Here is a 17,409-nt window from a genome sequence, read left to right as displayed (position 1 = left end):
TTCAATTGGTCTAATTGAGAGCAGTACTTGTTGGAATTAATCATTCAGTTTTCCAGAAGGAGCTCATAATAGAGGACTCCCTTCCAATCCCACCACATACACAACATCACTTTCTTTGAATGAAAATCAGCCTTTGGTGTGGTTGGTGGTCTCTTCCATTCCACATTATCGTACAGTATCCACTTTTAATTACTTACAATTTGTTTTAAAAACAGAATGTTTTTGTTTTTCATTGAGAATTGGATGCAGAAATAGTCAAGAAGGTTTTTTTTTTCCACTTAGTGCAACCCAAACATCAAAGCAATGAACATAACCAAATGGGTGCAAGTGATTTTCAACATTTGATTTGATTATTTTGAGTATGTCAACTGTCTCTCACATGGTATAACACTGATTCTTTTCAATCTTTGGATTTGATCACTATCAGCTTCAACTGGTCTGCCTGACTGGGGAGCATCATCCAGCAAGAAATCTCCAGCATGAAACTTCAGAAGCCACTTTTGACACATTCAATCAATCACTTCTCCATACACTTCTCCATACCTTCTCCATACACTGCACAAATCTTTTTCTTTTTTACATTTCTGTTGTATTTTTACCTTTCTTGAAATAATACAGCATAATATGTTGCTTTTTTCTTCCATCTTCAATATCAAAATGGCTACACAAAAATTCACCAATTTTGATGTTTTTTAATGTATGCTGATATGACAGCCATCACAATACAATCTAACAAAATTGTTTTGAATGAAGTTAAAGACAACTAAGTGCTACTAGAGCCATCTTATGGGGAAATAAAGAACCTTTTGGCCAACCCAATAGTTTATTATAAAAAAAAAGCAAGATGTCTTGCTTCTAAAATCAGGTAAAACTCCATGTTTCTTTTCATAATAGCATGATATCCTATGGTTACATTAATACCTTAGTAGACTAGCACAGTTACAATTGACCCAGCTCCTAGATTATCCAAACTGTCCAAGAAATGAGGACTTTGATGGGACACAGCTCACTGCCCCTCCCTCTGGGAGATAAGTGGGCAGAGTCTGAAGTTCTCTGTCTCAAGAGCTCTGTTCCTTTCTAGTTGGCCTTCAGATAATGTACATTTATAAATACATCTACTTATCAGACCTAAGTCTTAACTCTAGTAATCTTGTTTCCCATTCTCTTCCAAGGTGAAGTGATCTCTGATTATTTCATTTACTGTCACGTGCATTTGGCTAGCCATAATATGTAAGTCACTTAGAGGGGAAAGCATGCAGAAGAAGAAGAAAGCTTTAGGAGTCCTTGGTAAAGAGTAGCTACCTTGTCATGAACCCTACCCAACCTAAACATGTAGCACATCCTTCAGTGTAACTCTCTACCCTGTTGCCTTCTCCTGTATTCCCCTCCTAAGTGCACTACCTCATGGCCTTGATTAACCGAAATTAAGGCCTCCCACAGTAACTTCTGAAACTCTTTCTTACAATCTCAAGGCTTCACTTCTGGATTGCTTGTCCTCAGTTGGGAGTGCTATCAGGCCATACCCTTAGTGCTACTGGCCTGAGGATGCCACTTATATGTGTAACTGAGGTGTGAAATACATTCTTTCCCTAGCTTGAACTCTCACAATTTATATTTTTTTTCCAGGAAAAAAAAAAAGGTGAGTTAATTAGTAGAGACATTCTTTTCTAACCACCCAATAAAGATTCTGTTGGGTATCAGGCTTCTCCTTAGCCAAATAGCCACTAGGAAGGTGACCATGAGCAGCTAGTTACAGTGTTGAAGGGATATAAAGGACCTATATGGTCTCAGGCAAATATGGCTAAGGTGAACTTTGTGAAAACATTCTTCAAAGGAGTGAATGGCACAGATTACTTACTGTGTCACCTGTTTTAGGGGCCATTGTGCCTTTAGCGAAGTGCATAAATGAAAAGCGTAGGTAAAAATGTCCAATAAAGAGTCCTGTCTCTTAATGACAATAAATAAGCAGTTTTGTATCCAAAACATGAAATGACAAAAAATATATAATCAATATGGAATAAAGGGTAAAACTAATATTTTCTTCCTTTAATGAGCATTACATGATTTATTATCAGTCTACCAAGTCCATAGATAGGCTATTTTATAATTTAGATTAACTGGACAGGAGCCAGCTGGACAAAGTTCTGCCTCTGTTTGGTTTTCCATCTGCTTCAAATAACCAAGAGAAAACCACTTAAACTGCCTATGTCCCTTTATCTTTTTCCCAGAATGTAAGTAATTATAGTTACTTCTCTCTTGGGTACTGGTGAATTGTACTTCTGAAGTGATTTTAAATTCCTGTGTTTTGGGAAATGAACATAGTATATACATATGATTATGTTATAATGCTACAGTAGCTAGAAAGCTTTTGAACTTCTCTAATATTTAAAAGCATTCTTTTGAGACAGCCCAGAAAGCATTTTGTTTTTCCATTTTAACCTTACCGTAGGTGCAGAAAAGAACTTTGGTAACCTTAGTCATTGAAAATATTGAAATAGAGTAACTAACATGTATGAAATCCTTGGTAATAGAGTAACTTGATATGGGACATGGATTATTCAGTATTTTACTTCTTTGACTTTTATATTTGAATTCATAGTCTGTGTGTTCTTTGAAATGGTATAAATTATTATGACAGCAATATTACATTTCTTATTTTTTTAAAAAAGAAAATTTTAACTCTTCCTTGATTATCAATTTTGTCACAGGATCATGAACTTTTCAAAAATGAAGACCTGGTTGAGGAAACTGACAAATATACAGAAGGCAAGAAGAAAGATACAGAAGACAATAAAAGTGTTCCTAAAGACGATCACAGTGACACTGACAACTCTGTTAAAAAGGTATTGACAGCCATTAAAAATGTATGATGATATGTGCTTAAATCCTGAGATCCTGCTCAAGAAAAAGCTTATAGGTCTCCTGGTCTCTGCAGAGGGCAGATTCCAACTTCCATGGAGAACAGAAATACTTCTGTGAATGACTTTGTTCATATACTGTAGGACAAAACTTAGGCAGATGTATGAATCAGGCACCCTTTTTTTCTCTCTGGCATTCTTTCCACACTTTTTGGTGGCATTCCGTTGTTCAGATGAGTGAAAGTAAAGTAATATGGGCCAGTATAGTACACTCTTGAGAAATTAACCAAGAGATTCAGCACTGGGTCCTTGAAATGGTAAAATTACAACATGAGGAGCCCAATACTAGTGGCAGAAATGGGATGTGTATGTGCACACATACATGTGTATTTTTACATGGCCATGGACAAATGAAAGTTGTTCACAGCAGTGTTTGAGGTTGTGATTGGTTCTGCACAGATGTGGTCTGGGAGAAAGTGTTTATAGGAGAAATGGGAGGAGGCCTCCATGAGGAAAAGAAAGTAATCCTGAAAGTGGAGCTAGAGATGCTGAAACAATCTCTTCCAATTGGCAGATTTCCCTGAGTGACCCTGCTAGGAGACAGGTGGTAGGTTTGAAATCATTCATTTTCTAGCACTACTCTGGATTCATTTCAGAGGTATGGAATTCAGAAACCCAAACCAAATGATACTATATTGATTCATTTTCATTTCATTTTTTAGATCAGTTGCAAAGAGCTCTGAGTTAATCATGCCATCTCATTAATGAAACACTACCATCACTTGTCTGTATGAGGCTCTTCTCTCTTTATTTAAATTGATTCCCTTTGAACCCCACATTCCCCTTTTCCTTAACACAGACAACCATTAAAACATGCTTTCCTTTTATTTGAATGTGTACTTGTAAAACATATATTGTTTTGTATGTATGTATTTTTAACTTACGAAATGGTATTGTGCTCTAGAGGTCATTCTCTCCTTTACTTCCTTCTTTTTCCAAGACTCCTTTCACTGAGGGAAAAATATATTCTAGCAGTTATTGTTTTCTTTGAGAATAAGGGTAAAATTCTGTTTTATAAGGAATATTTATGAGTTCCAGTTATGGTGGTCCCTGAAATTATTTAGCTTGCTGCTGCTGCTACTAAGTCGCTTCAGTCGTGTCTGACTCTGTACGACCCCATAGATGGCAGCCCACCAGGATCCCCCATCCCTGGGATTGTCCAGGCAAGAACACTGGAGTGGGTTGCCATTTCCTTCTCCAATACATGAAAGTGAAAAGTGAAAGTGAAGTCACTCAGTCGTGTCTGACTCTTCGCGACCCCATGGACTGCAGCCTACCAGGCTCCTCTGTCCATGGGATTTTCCAGGCAAGGGTACTGGAGTGGGGTGCCATCGCCTTTTCCGATTATTTAGCATAGAATTCATTAAATTCCAATTTGACATTATAAAATGTTGAGCTAATTCATATACCAATCAATGTTCCTGAATCTTCTTTGAGTAGAATTCTTGAATATACAGTTCTTGTTAATCATACAGTTTTATGCTAGTGAAGGATATTAGCAATTATCTAAAGTAAGAGTCCAGCAAAGAGAAGTAATGTCACACGTTTATGTTATTAGCTAGAGACAGACTCTAGAACTCTCCTTAAAACCAAGACTAGGTTTTCCAGCCCAGCACAAATGTTTTTTATTACATTGTTTCTTTATTGTTTATAGGATGAAAAAATCAACCGAGAGGAACGAGCCATTCATGAATACAATGAAAATCCAAAAGGTGTGAGCATGTTTGACTTCGAAAGCATACTTTTAAAAAGTCTAGATACATAGCATACTACGTTCATATGTACCTACATATATATATATATACTGTGCTGTGTAACTAAGCACATAGCTTACACACATATATTCTATTGTACACTTTTTATTGTCACATGACCCTCATAAGCTGTGAAATAAGTGGCACAGTATTACGTGTTCTCATTGATCACCACCATAGCTTCTTTACATGGAAATATTCCCATCACTCATGGCTGCTCATGTGTCAGTGTTAAGTGATTTAGAACAGCCTTTTTACTACTTGTTTTTTTTCAATCAGTACTATGAGGTTGGGCATTTGTCCCAGATCCTCATTTATATGTCTGGTGAGCACTGCCAGACCCTGTCACCAATGTCCATGCTGGCCTAGAGCCACAGCAGGCCATCCAGTTATTTCCCCCAGAGCCTAGACCTGAGTCTTTGACGGTACCACAGGCGTTTCAGAGGAATCCTTTCCCAAGCCTCACTGCTGGTGTCAGAGAACAGGTGCCGCAGAACAGAAGAGACTGTGACTGCCCTTGAGACCTGCAGTGTCCACACCCAAAGCGTTGGTGTTTTTGCTCTGTGAGCCCTGTGTTATTTTCCACACCATAACATCACAGTGTGCTTTGCTGCAATGTCATTACAAATAACTCTCCATAGTAGATCTCATCTGAATTTAAGCAAAAGAATAGTTCCCCTAATACTTTTTTCCTTCTAACTTCTGCAGAAAAGATAGTAAGTTTTAGAATATTTTAAGTAAAATGTTAAAATATTTGTCATTGCTAAGTATTCTACACCCTATAACCTAAAATGTTAAAAAGAAATTAAATTTAAGATTTAGGCTGTTGATCATATAAAATTAGAAGGATGCACATGCTTCATGAGTATACTTGCAAGATCATTATTCAGCTATGTAACATATGGGTTAATTTGAAACCCCCCAAAATATAACATGTCCATTTGGGTACAGATAATTTCATTGCAACTAAGTTTATTATTTTAAAAGGTACTTTATATTTTACTTTATACCTTCCCTAACATTCACAGTTATCTTTGCTATATTTGGGTACTGATCATCTAAACATTTACAGCATTGGTTAGGTCATTCTGATAATTTTGCCTTTTCAAGAAATATGCAGTTGTCCACTACTCTTTAGTATTACCCCATAATTCATGGTTGATAGTGTTTCACAGAAAGCAGCAGGACTTTTCTTTTTTTCATTAGTTAGAAAAAAATATTTCATAATATATCCTATCATAGGAAATATGTGTGATCGTGCAAAGAGTAGCTCTTCAGAAATCCTGGAAGATAGCGAATCAACACCAACTAAAGACATAAAAAAATCGAAGGTAAGTGAAATGAATTTTTCATTTAGTGTTAAGGCCAAAGTATTGAATTGCTTCTTCTACTTTTATATAATGATCCGCATAATTTAACTCCCTTAATATGAGTTTTGGTGGCCCAAGAACCCTGGTAGCTCAGAGGTTAAAGCGTCTGCCTCTAATATGGGAGACCTGGGTTCGATCCCTGGGTCGGGAAGATCCCCTGGAGAAGGAAATGGCAACCTACTCCAGTATTCTTGCCTGGAGAATCCCATGGATGGAGGAGCCTGGTGGGCTACAGTCCATGGGGTCACAAAGAGTCAGACATGACTGAGAGACTTAACTAACTAACTAACTAAGAACATGTGATAAATTCCAGGTGATGTTTCACGTTTTTAACGTGCCTATTTACTTATTGGACATTATGATTCAAGATTATGATTCAAGTTGCTCTGCCAAAATGTAATAGCATGTTCCTTTCAATCATCCCATGCATACTGATTTATCATACAGGAAAAGATACGTTAAAGAACTCTATTGTTTAATTATAAGAGTATACTATCCTGAGAGTCTAGAAGAGAGTAAGGCTAAGTAAGACAAGAAATAGGATGGATTAAAAAAATTGATGATTGTGCTTAGAAGACAACATGCTACTTCAGTGTCTCCTGACTGATACTTGTTTTGGAGTTTTTACAAGTCTGATAGATAACGTTTCTTCTTCTTGGAAGTAAACTAGTCTTTCCACTTGAAGAAGAACTTTATTTAATCATGAGACCACATTTCTAGGTAAAACTGTTAGAAGGAAACATGGAAGACAAGAAAAATGAAAAGCTTTGTTAAATTCTTATTCAACCTTAGGTCTCAGCTTAAATGTCATTTCCACAGAGGCCTTTTGTGACCAACAGCACTTATATAAATTATGTCTCATTATTATTCTCTTACATAGTACCCTTTTTCTTATACTTCTTAGTTTTTGTCACAGTTTGCAATTACATAGTCATTTGTTTGTCTCTGTCTCCCCACTGGCCTTCAGCTCCATGGGGACAGAAACTATCTTCTGTTTTGCTTTCTAGTGGCACACATCACAGTTCCTGGTATATGACAAATGCTCAGTAAACATTTTTGGTTGACAATGAATTGTAAAATGTAAGGGGGTAAGAAAGAGGAAAGAATGAAGGTAAAGCCAGGAGCCATCCTTAGGGTAGTAAACAGTCGTCTTTTGCCATCTTTGTGGGTAATATGCCACTCTGAAATTTCTTTCAGAATTACTTCAGAAATGTCAACAGTTATTTTAGCCCAAATATCCATATTGTTATCTTTTACTAAAAATTTCTTCATGACCATTTTTATCTTTCTAAAAGTATCTTACAAGTCTGGATTACTGTACCTAAAGATGTCTTTGACCTGGCTCAAAGGACACTTCAGAATTATTATCCTTTTTAGAATCATAATGAGCATTGCTAGAACATTTCATCAGGATTTAGGAACTTTCTAGATTTTCTGTCTAGTAGAACAGAACATTTAACAGATACTCCACCACTACACTTTGTAGCTTTCCTGTGAAAACTTTTTTCAAATATAAAGAGCTCAGGGAGAGAGTCTGGCAAAGAAAATCAAATATGAGGGAAAAGGATGAAAAGTGAAGGAGTCAGGAGACATGAGAATCCAAGGAGAGGAAACATGAAACAAAGCAGCAGCAAAAAAAATAACTGAAACACACCTCTGACCAAATGAAAATGCTTATTCTAGAACACGTGGTCGAGTTTAGGGAACGTTTCAGGCTCTCCAGTCTTCAGCATTGTCGGTAGATGGTAGCATTTGAATATATGGGCCAGGGGAGGCCTGAGCCAGAAAAGGAATGCTGTGTGGCAGGCACCTGTAACAGCAGGCCAAGTAGGGAGCCCCGCCGGCCCGCGTGACAAAGGGGAGGCAGGGCCAGGACACAGTCCAGGCTGAAGAGTTCAGTCTCAAGCTTTGATTCTGCTTAGTTTCTCATTTATACCTAATGTAAAAATATAATTCACTAAGTACATATGTCCTTGGCTAAAGAAACAAAAAGTAATGAAAATTATATTTTTAAAAGTCAAGCAGTAATAAATATACTTCCAACTTAAAGAATAGGCTATTATTCTATATATTTTAAAAAGGTAATAGATGATTTGGATGAGATTTTTTCCAATCCTTCCCACATGATATATTTTAATTTACAATGTCTCTAATCTATTTATACCATCTAAGCCAAACAAATCAAGCTGTTTTTAAAACTTGGGAAATAAATGAAGCATTAACTCATATCAAAATAATTATGTGTTTGAAATTTTACATCCCTTCCCTTAATTAGACAGCCACTCCAAAGATAATCTAAAAACAAACAAAAAAAAAGAAATAATTACACTCTTGGTGTCTGCAAGACAGAATTCACCATCGAATTTTGTTTTGATGATTTTAAATGTTTCTGATAGCCAGGTTAGGACCCATGATTTTAATTGGTGGCAGAGATTTTTGATGATTGTTATATCTGGAAATTTCCAGATACTGCTTTTCCAGATTGTAGCAAATTTGGATCCACAGTTAGCCACTAAGAAAAATGTGTTATTGGCTTAATTTCCACCTAAGTAAGCTAATGAAAAAAGTAGGAAGCTTCTTAGCCATTAATAATAATTTCTTCCCATCATGAAATTAGTTTATTTATGTATTTATTTAGCATACATTTACTGGAAGCCTCTTATGTGCCAGGCACAAGGCTGAAAGCTGCAGATATACAGAGGTTAAAAAACCACTTCTGTCCCTCAGAAACTAGCTAGAACATGGCAGATTCCTGAATAATTCCCCATACCAGTGCAGAGTCAATTGATTTCTTATTCATTGTCATGACCATAAATACAAGAAGCTGACATGAGAATTTCTCCACCAAAAATTATGTATGTGGGGTCTTACCTTTCCTGATGGCTTCCTTTTCTCTGATACTATGCTTTATTCACCATGGCAGCACAACTCAGCACGTTTGCCCCAAGTACACAGCTTTACTGTGTTGTGAAGAAAAGCTTAGATCAATTACACTAGTTTCCTGCTGCTATCAGTTTTCTCAGGCTTAATACATGAGAGGATCTCTTTCATACCCAACCAATAATTACTTCCCTGCTTTTTAAAAATAGCTTTATTTAGATATAATTGACCTAAAATGAACTATGCATTTTTGAAGTATGTAGTATGATTAATTTTAACATAATGTACACCCGTGAAAGCATAATCACATTCAAGAGTATGAACAGTGCCATTATGAGCAGACGGTTCTTTGTGCCTCTTTGTAATCTCTGTCTACACCCCACATCCCCCTGCCATACTCAGCAAATCACTGATAACTGTTTTGAGATTCATCCATGCATGTATCAATAGTTCATTCCTTTATATTGCTGAGTGGTCCATTTTGAGTTAATTTCTTATTGTGGTAAAGGTATGGATTGAAGTTCTAGTTTTTAAAAATTTTTGTATATGGATAATTATTCTAGCATCATCTGTTGAAAAAAAGAATCCTATCCCTTCTCTACTGAATTGCCTTCATACCTTTTTCAGAAAGCAATTGATTTTTTACGTATGAACTGATTTCTGGACTCTGTATTCTGTTCCTTTGATCTGTTTATCTTGTGCCAGTACCATAAGTCTTGAAATCAGAAAGTTAGTCCTCCAATTTTGTGCCTTTTCAGACATATTTTGGCTATTCTAGACCTTTTATACTTAAACATGTGAATTTTTACAATCAGTTTGTCAATGACTGAAAAAAATGCGTGCTGAGATTTTGATTTGAAATTGTTTTTGAATCTATAGATAAATTTGGGGAGAATTAATATTTCAACAACATTAAGTCTCCTAATTCATGAACATGACATTTCTCTTATTGATGTCTTTTCAAATTTCCTTTTGCAATATTTTGTTGAATTTTTCTTAACATGGAAGTTGAGGTCACTGATTGAGACCTTTCTTCTTTTTTCTTTTAGGCTTTTTGTTCTGTAAATTTCCCGTGAACTACTTGATATGTTGTGTTTTCATTTTTATCCAGTTCAGAATACTTTCTGAGTTCCCTTTTGATTTCTTCTTTGACTCATGGGTTATTTAATTTCTATGTATTTAGGAATTTTTCTGGGCTTCCCAGGTGGTGCTAGTGGTAAAGAACCTGCCTGCTAATGCAGGAGGTGTAAGAGACTCAGGTTCAATCCCTAGGTGGAGAAGATCCCCTGGAGGAGGAAATGGCAACCAACTCCAGTGTTCTTGACTGGAGAATCCCATGGACAGAGGAGCCTGGTGGGCTGTAGTCACAAAGAGGTGGACACGACTGAAGTATCTTAGCAAGGCAAGGGATTTTTCTAGTCATCTTTTTGTCATTAATTTCTAATTACATTGTGACTGGAAAAATACTTAGTATGAATTGATTCCTTCTGAATTTATTGAGACGTTTTATCACCCACAATCAGGTTTATCTTGGTAAATGTTCATTTGAGAAGAAGGTTGAGAAGAATACTGTTGTTGGGAGGAGTGTTCTATTAATGGCAGTTAGGTCAAGTTGGTCGATAGTGTTGTTCAAGTTTCTTTCCTTCCTGATTTTCTGTCTACTTGTTCTATTATTGAAAGAAAAGTATTAAAATCCCTTACGATAGTTGTGGGTTTGCTACTTTTCCTTGTGCTTCTATTAATTTTTGCTTGATATATCTTAAAGCTGTTATTTGGTTGTATTCTATATAATGTTTAGAATTGTTCCATCCTCTGAATTGACTACTTCATCATCATGAAATGACTTTCTTTATCCCTAATAATATTCTTTGCTCTAAAATCTACTTGATCTGATATTATATAGCCACTGTATAGCTTTCTTTGAATTAGAGTTATCTTTTAACATACTTTACTTTTAAACCATTTGTGATTTAACATTTGAAGTACATTTGATTTAGGCAACATGTAGATGGGTCTTGCTTTTTTATTTAATCTGAAAATCTCTGCCTTTTAATTGGAGCATTTAGACCCCAGTGTCACTAGTGGTAAAGAACCCATCTGCCAATGCAGGAGACATAAGTGGTAAAGAACCCACTTGCCAGTGCAGTAGACGTAAGAGATGCTGGTTTGATCTCTGGGTTGAGAAGATCCCCTGGATGACAACCCACTCCAGTATTCTTGCCTGGAGAATCCCACTGGATAGAGAAGCCTGGAGGGCTACAGTCCATAGGGTAGCAATGAGTCAGACATGACTGAAGCAACTTAGCACGCACGCACATAGATGGGTCCTGATTTTTTATCTTATCTAAAAATCTCTGCCTTTTAATTGGAGTATTTAGACCATTTATATTTAATCTTTATTTAATATTTAATCTGATTGTTGATACCATTAGGTTTAAGTCTATTTTCTTGCCATTGGTAGTATTTTTCTTTGTCCCTAAAAAAATGCTACTTTATTTTATCAGATATATCTTTTTTCGTTCTTATATTTTTATTTGTAGTTTAGATGCGTCTCTTGTAACTGCCTATAAGCTGGATTCTGACTTTAAAAATGTTAACATATAGAGTATCTAAAATCTAATGCTAATGAATGTTCCTTTTCCCCAAATATTACCAGGATCTTAGAAGAGTTTTCTATCACCCCTTTCTTCCCATTTTACATATTATTGTATCAAGTATTTTAATTTTTTAACCTCATCAATCTAATAACATTATTGTTATACTGCTTTCTTTTTTTTTTTAAGTAAGGGGCAGTTTTATTCTTATCGTTTCCAACATTCAAATAGCACTATACAATAAAACAATTCCATAAAATAACATTTTACTGCAATTTCCTAATGAAGGAATATCCCTTCCCGAGCTTTCCCCACAAGCTTTCAGCCCCCAGAGCAGGCTTTCTGTCAGAAGGCAGCTATTGCTTCATCCTGCTCTGAGGAAGGAGTTTCAAGCACCACATCATTATTTTCTGAAATTTTCTTCCTCCTACAGCCGATAATCCTTAGGTGGAGACCAAAGTCTTGGAAAAGCCTCTATTTCTTCTTGTGTGTACTCAGTCTAGACGTCTGGGCACTTTTCGTGGTTGGGGAAGCTCTTCTGTTAAATTCTTAAGAATATCTTCTGGTATATCTTCATCTGGGAAAAGATGCAACCTCTGCATCAGAGTTCTTCTGTGAAGGTTTTTTGGCAGCATGCCATAAATAGCTAGTTTTACAATTGCTACTGGATCCTTCCGGTGAAACTGAGCAGCTGTTACTTGTTTAAATCCACCTGGGTAGCCAGTATGTGAGGAGTACACTTTTTGCTCCCACTTGTTTCCAGAAAAGGCAGTGTGCCTTGTGTTCATGATGACAACATGATCCCCACAGTCACTCAGTTGATGGTACACAGGCTTATGCAGTCCTTGAAGTCTAACTGATGCCAGGGCAGCAAGCTTGCCAGGGGGCTGCATCTTCCCATCTAGGAGATACCAAACTCGGGCAAAAGTGGCCCATTGCTGCGGCGCCCTGGACAGACTTGCCATGCTCCCGAGGGGCGGCTCCACGCTTCCAATACTGCTTTCTTTATTCACCACTTCTTTTCACATCTCATATGTCCTTTCTATAATGTTGTTTTTATTCTGCCTGAAGAAATCTTTTCGAAGTTACTGTCATAAATTTCTTTCTGTAGTTAACTTTTTCAGTTTCTTTCACTTGAAAATTAATGGTAGTATGGCTGGTTGACAGTTATTTTCTTTTAGTATCTGCTCCCATTGTTGCTATTAAGACATTTGCTTGAGTATATTGGCTGATAATTTCACATATACTCTGTCATTTCTCTCGGGCTGGTTTTTACGTTGTCTTTGATGTGCTTCATTTCACTATACGATGCCTAGATGTGAGGTTTTTTTTTTTTTTTACTTTAACTTTCTTCTAATTCATTATGACTCTTGAATCTGAAAATTCATGTCATTCATCATTTTAAGAAAATTCTCATCCATTATATTTTTGAATATTTCCTCTCTTCTCTTTGCAAGTATAATAAAACTTTTCATTCTGTTATTTGTGTCTTTTAAATATTATTTTAGTATTTTCTATATCTAAGTGATATTTGGGGAATTTCAGGGCTTGTCTTTTTCATAGTTATCTTTTCATCTAAAGACTAATCTGCTATGTAACTTCCCTATTGAGTTTTAACTTCAGTTATCTTTCACATTTTGAAGAGAAATATTCTATTTCAACTCTTTTTCAAATCTATCTGATATTGCAAAAACTAATAACTTGTTTTATGTTTGTGTTTTTTATTATAGTCCTCTAAGCAATGTAAGCATACTTATTTTATATTCTGTATGTAGTTATTCCAATGTAAGACATCCTCCAGAGTCTAAATATGTTTGTTGCTTTGGCTCACTTGCTAATGGTGTCTTGTTTCCTTCTTTGAAATTTATTGTGAGTTCATGTTTAACCAAGACTTTCTGTAGAAATGCTTTAAAGCTTGGATTGGGGTAAGTCGATCCATAGAGAATTTGTATAAAATTCTGTTAACTCCCCTTGGTGTCACGGTTCCAGGACCATTTTCAGTTAATGTCTGAGTTAAGGGTTTCCCATGATTACTGTACATGTGAACCCCCAACTCACATTAGGAAAACACTGTTAAGCTGAGAGAGATGTTATTTTGTTATCTTCCAGTATTTGTAGATAGACTTACATTAAAGGCCTAGTCCTTAGAGGGCCCGCACTTTACACAGGAGTCTCAGTTCTAGTTCTCCACATTTTGTGAGATCAAATAATTAAAATCCAAGAGTTATGAGATCAATAAATACCATTTCAGTATTCAACTTATCTCTGAGGCTTCCTGTTCCCTCTTCATTTTTTGGCCCATGGGAATTTCCCTTCATTTTTATGTGAGCTTGCCTACACATTATAAAATTATATTTTGTATACTTCTTCAGCATTTCTTAGTTATTTTGTAGTGGCAGAATTTTTCAAGATGTGAATTCCTGCACAATAATAGGAACAGAGGTTGTTGCATTTTAGTTCGTAGACTCTTTTTCTAGACTCTTGACTTTTTGGGTTAGAACTTTTCATTCTTGTTCCTCCATTCTTTAAGACTAAAGGTAAGCTGTTATTTGTTGTTGATCAGTCACTCAGTCGTGTCTGACTCTGCGACCCCCTAGACTGCAGCACACCAGGCTTCCCTGTCCTTCACCATCTCCCAGAGTTTGTTCAAACTCATGTCCATTGAGTCAGTGATGCCATCCAACCATCTCATCCTCTTTTTCCGTCTTCTCCTGCCCTCAATCTTTCCCAGCATCAGGGTCTTTACCAATGAGTCAGCTCTTTGCATCAGGTGGTGAAAGTATTGGAGCTTCAGCTTCAAGCATCAGTCCTAAAATGAATATTTAGGGTTGGTTTCCTTTAGGATTGACTGGTTTGATGTCCTTGCTATCCAGGGAATCTTAAGAGTCTTCCCCAACACCACAGTTTAAAAGCATCAATTGTTTGGCACTCAGCCTTCTTTATGGTCTGGAAACAGTGATAGACTTTATTTTCTTGGGCTCCAAAATCACTGTGGATGATGACTGTAGCTATGAAATTAAAAGACGCTTGCTCCTTGGAAGAAAAGCTATGACAAACCTAGACAGCGTATTAAAAAGCAGAGATAGCACTTTGCCAACAAAGGTCTGTATAGACAAAGCTATGATTTCTCCAGTAGTCATGTACAGATGTGAGATTTGGACCATAAAGAAGGCTGAGCTATTATTTTTAGCACCATTTTAATTTCTGAAAGAGCCAGATCTTCAGGCGCTTTTTTGGTTTTGGCATCATGTCAAAAACATTATTTGGATTGCCATTCTTTAGGAATCCTGTTTTCTCTCTGGCTAAATCCTCAAAGACCTTGGTACTTTTCAGTTATCACATCATTTGGCACTTTTCAGTTATCATCTTCCTTGATGTGTCTTGCGTGTGCCTTGATGGCCACTCTCTTCTTGGTATTCTCCTCCTCTGATTTCTGAGATCTTTCTTTATCCTGATTTTGTTCCTAGAAAACTCAGTTCCCAATGCTGGCTCCTCTTCCTCTGCTTCCCTTTACACTAGGCATTTCCTCCGTTTCTTTTCTTCTGTCTTTTCTGCCCACCTGGAGTCCCTGGGTTATGAGGTACTTTCATCTCTTCAGCTATTATCTGCATCCTGCCTGTCTGTAGCCCAGGCCCTGCCTGGGCAGCAGGTCCATGTGTTGAACTGCCTACTCAGACCCCTGGGGCTCCCACTCATTTGGCAGCACTAACATTTTGCCAGAAATTCTGATCTATAGGAGCGGGGAGGTATATCCCCCTGTAGAATATCTCAGTTTTCGTCTTTTCTCCTCTTACAGCAAAACAAAGTAAAATTAGTTCTTTGAAGAAAAATGACATATAATAAATAGCAAATATCAATACTACTGATAGTGTTGAAGCGTGAACACTGAAAGGTCTTGTTTTAGGGAAGAATCACGATAGCAATTGGTAAAAGAAAAAAGGCTGGCAGATGCTGAGAATGTACCATTGTGGTGCCTCATAAAAATGTGATGAAATAACGTTAAGACTTATTGAAAATTATACCCTCTAAATACTACTAAGTAACTGTTTCATTTACTGAAGTGAATTCTCTGCGTGTGTTTTTTTCCTAGATTTTCCTCTTTAAAAGAATGTCATTGATGAGTCAGAAAATTGTGCAGATTAATAATGAGCCACTCCCAGAGATAAAACCAATAGGAGACCAAATAGCTTTTAAAAGAAATAAGAAAGATGCCAACCAGAACCACATGGGGCAAAATCATCAGGAAACCTCACCCCCCAATATGGAGAGAAGGTCAAAATCTTGTACAATACTCTGAATATATGTTTGTGTGTTCATGGTCACCAAGCACATTGTAATTTATACTTGAAAAACTTTTTGAGTTCTGAAAGAAAGTTTCTGATAACAAACTTTTAAAGATACAACTTAATAATATGTTTTATCTGGTTTGAATAGTATGACCAGTTTTAATGTTTATTTAAATACTGACAGTTTTGACAAGCAATTTCAGAATATGTTTATCTCAAGCTCTCCTTCAAGTGTTGTGGCCTTAACTGTTCAGTGTTGCAATATAAAATATATTTTTATATGTGAAAGTTAAATTATAATATTTCATAGTTTTGCTAAACAACTTTATTACAATTTCATAAGACAATATTTGCAACCTCATGACACTGTAACAGTTTTGAATGTATTTGCAATTTTTAAAAACTGAGTCAAAATTGTTTTGAATGAACATATTTTAATAAACTACATCTGGTCAGTTCCACTGTTTAAATGGATGAATATGAATAAAATTTGGGGGTACTTGGAGGTATCAGTATACAAAACAGGGGCAAAAATATTAATTTTAAAATACTGAAAGACATAGAATGCATTTACCTTTGAGTAAAGAAAATAGGGCAACTGCGTAAACAGGACATCTTTGTGGAGAAACTGTTGAGGTTTGACATGAAAACGCAGCAGGTCATGTGGTGTGATTTGCACTGTTTGGCCATGCCGCAGATCACCAACCTAGGAGAGCCAGACGCAGCCTGACTGGCTCATTCCAGCTGTCTCTAGCACTGGCAGTGGTTACCAGGGTTGGCTCTGCCACAAGGAATAGGAAGGGTAAAGCTATAACTCAGGTCGAATAGAAAAATTGCTTTCCTGTGCTCACAGATGCTACTTTGAGTAACTCAAAAAAAATTGAGCAACTGCCTTCGTTGTTCCCATTCTAGCTTCTGACTAAAACATTTTCTTGTTCAATCACAGCGACCATTGCTCCATTTGAACAGATAAACTCTGTCTTTGTGTTTCATGCACAAGGGCTAAAAGGATGTTAGTCTAGAATAGACCTGATTTTGAAATCTTGCAAAACAGTCTCATATACATTTAGTAGAATTCTAATATTATTAAAAGTAAATTTAATAAAAAATGTTTGCTATCGACACTATAGTACAGTATTGTAAGAATACTTCGCCAAAAATATAAACTATAGAAACCAAGTGGAAGTGAAACTCACAAATAATACTAAGACATGCCAAGTGTGATAGGCAAGCTGGTATATGTGCCCTGAATAATCCCTTCCCCTTGAGTATAGGGGAGAAACAGTGAATATGAGATAGCACTCCATTGCTTATGTTATATTATGCGGAGAAGGTGAAATATTTTTGGAGATATAATTGAAATTCCTAATCAGTTAACTTTAAGCAAAAGAGAGATGATCCTAGGTGGTCTTGACCTAATCGAATTAGCCCTTTCAAAAAAGCTCTAGATATCAGAGGGATATTGCTGTGTGACGAAGTCACAGCAATTTAAAGCAGTAGACATGATCTCCTTTTTGGCCTTGAAGAAGCAGCCTTGTGTGTGTGTGTGTGTGAAAGTTGCTCAGTTGTGTTTGACTCTCTGTGACTCCATGAACTGTAGCCTACCA

At 36.5% G+C, this 17,409-nt stretch overlaps 1 protein-coding gene and 1 pseudogene across 3 annotated transcripts in view; one reads left to right on the top strand and one right to left on the bottom strand.

The window, feature by feature from the left end:
• The window catches only part of RPGR (retinitis pigmentosa GTPase regulator), a 64,670-nt gene extending 48,415 nt beyond the window's left edge, over nt 1–16,255 (top strand). For both annotated transcript variants that reach the window (XM_018043930.1, XM_018043929.1), the window contains 4 exons: nt 2,709–2,843; nt 4,573–4,630; nt 5,915–6,003; nt 15,607–16,255. In XM_018043930.1, the coding sequence (XP_017899419.1) occupies nt 2,709–2,843; nt 4,573–4,630; nt 5,915–6,003; nt 15,607–15,813 (489 nt within the window). In that variant the 3' untranslated portion in view covers nt 15,814–16,255. The remainder of the gene's footprint in view (nt 1–2,708; nt 2,844–4,572; nt 4,631–5,914; nt 6,004–15,606) is intronic.
• On the bottom strand, nt 11,692–12,514 carry LOC102174920 (annotated as a pseudogene). Its single transcript, XR_311260.2, has one exon. The product of XR_311260.2 is annotated as a 39S ribosomal protein L13, mitochondrial pseudogene (transcript).
• Nucleotides 16,256–17,409: the final 1,154 nt, after the last annotated feature.

Source organism: Capra hircus (genome assembly GCF_001704415.2).
Source record: "Capra hircus breed San Clemente chromosome X unlocalized genomic scaffold, ASM170441v1, whole genome shotgun sequence".
Taxonomy (NCBI): Eukaryota; Metazoa; Chordata; class Mammalia; order Artiodactyla; family Bovidae; genus Capra; species Capra hircus.
Note: the sequence above shows the minus strand (reverse complement) of the source record. Positions and strands in the feature narration are given on the sequence as shown.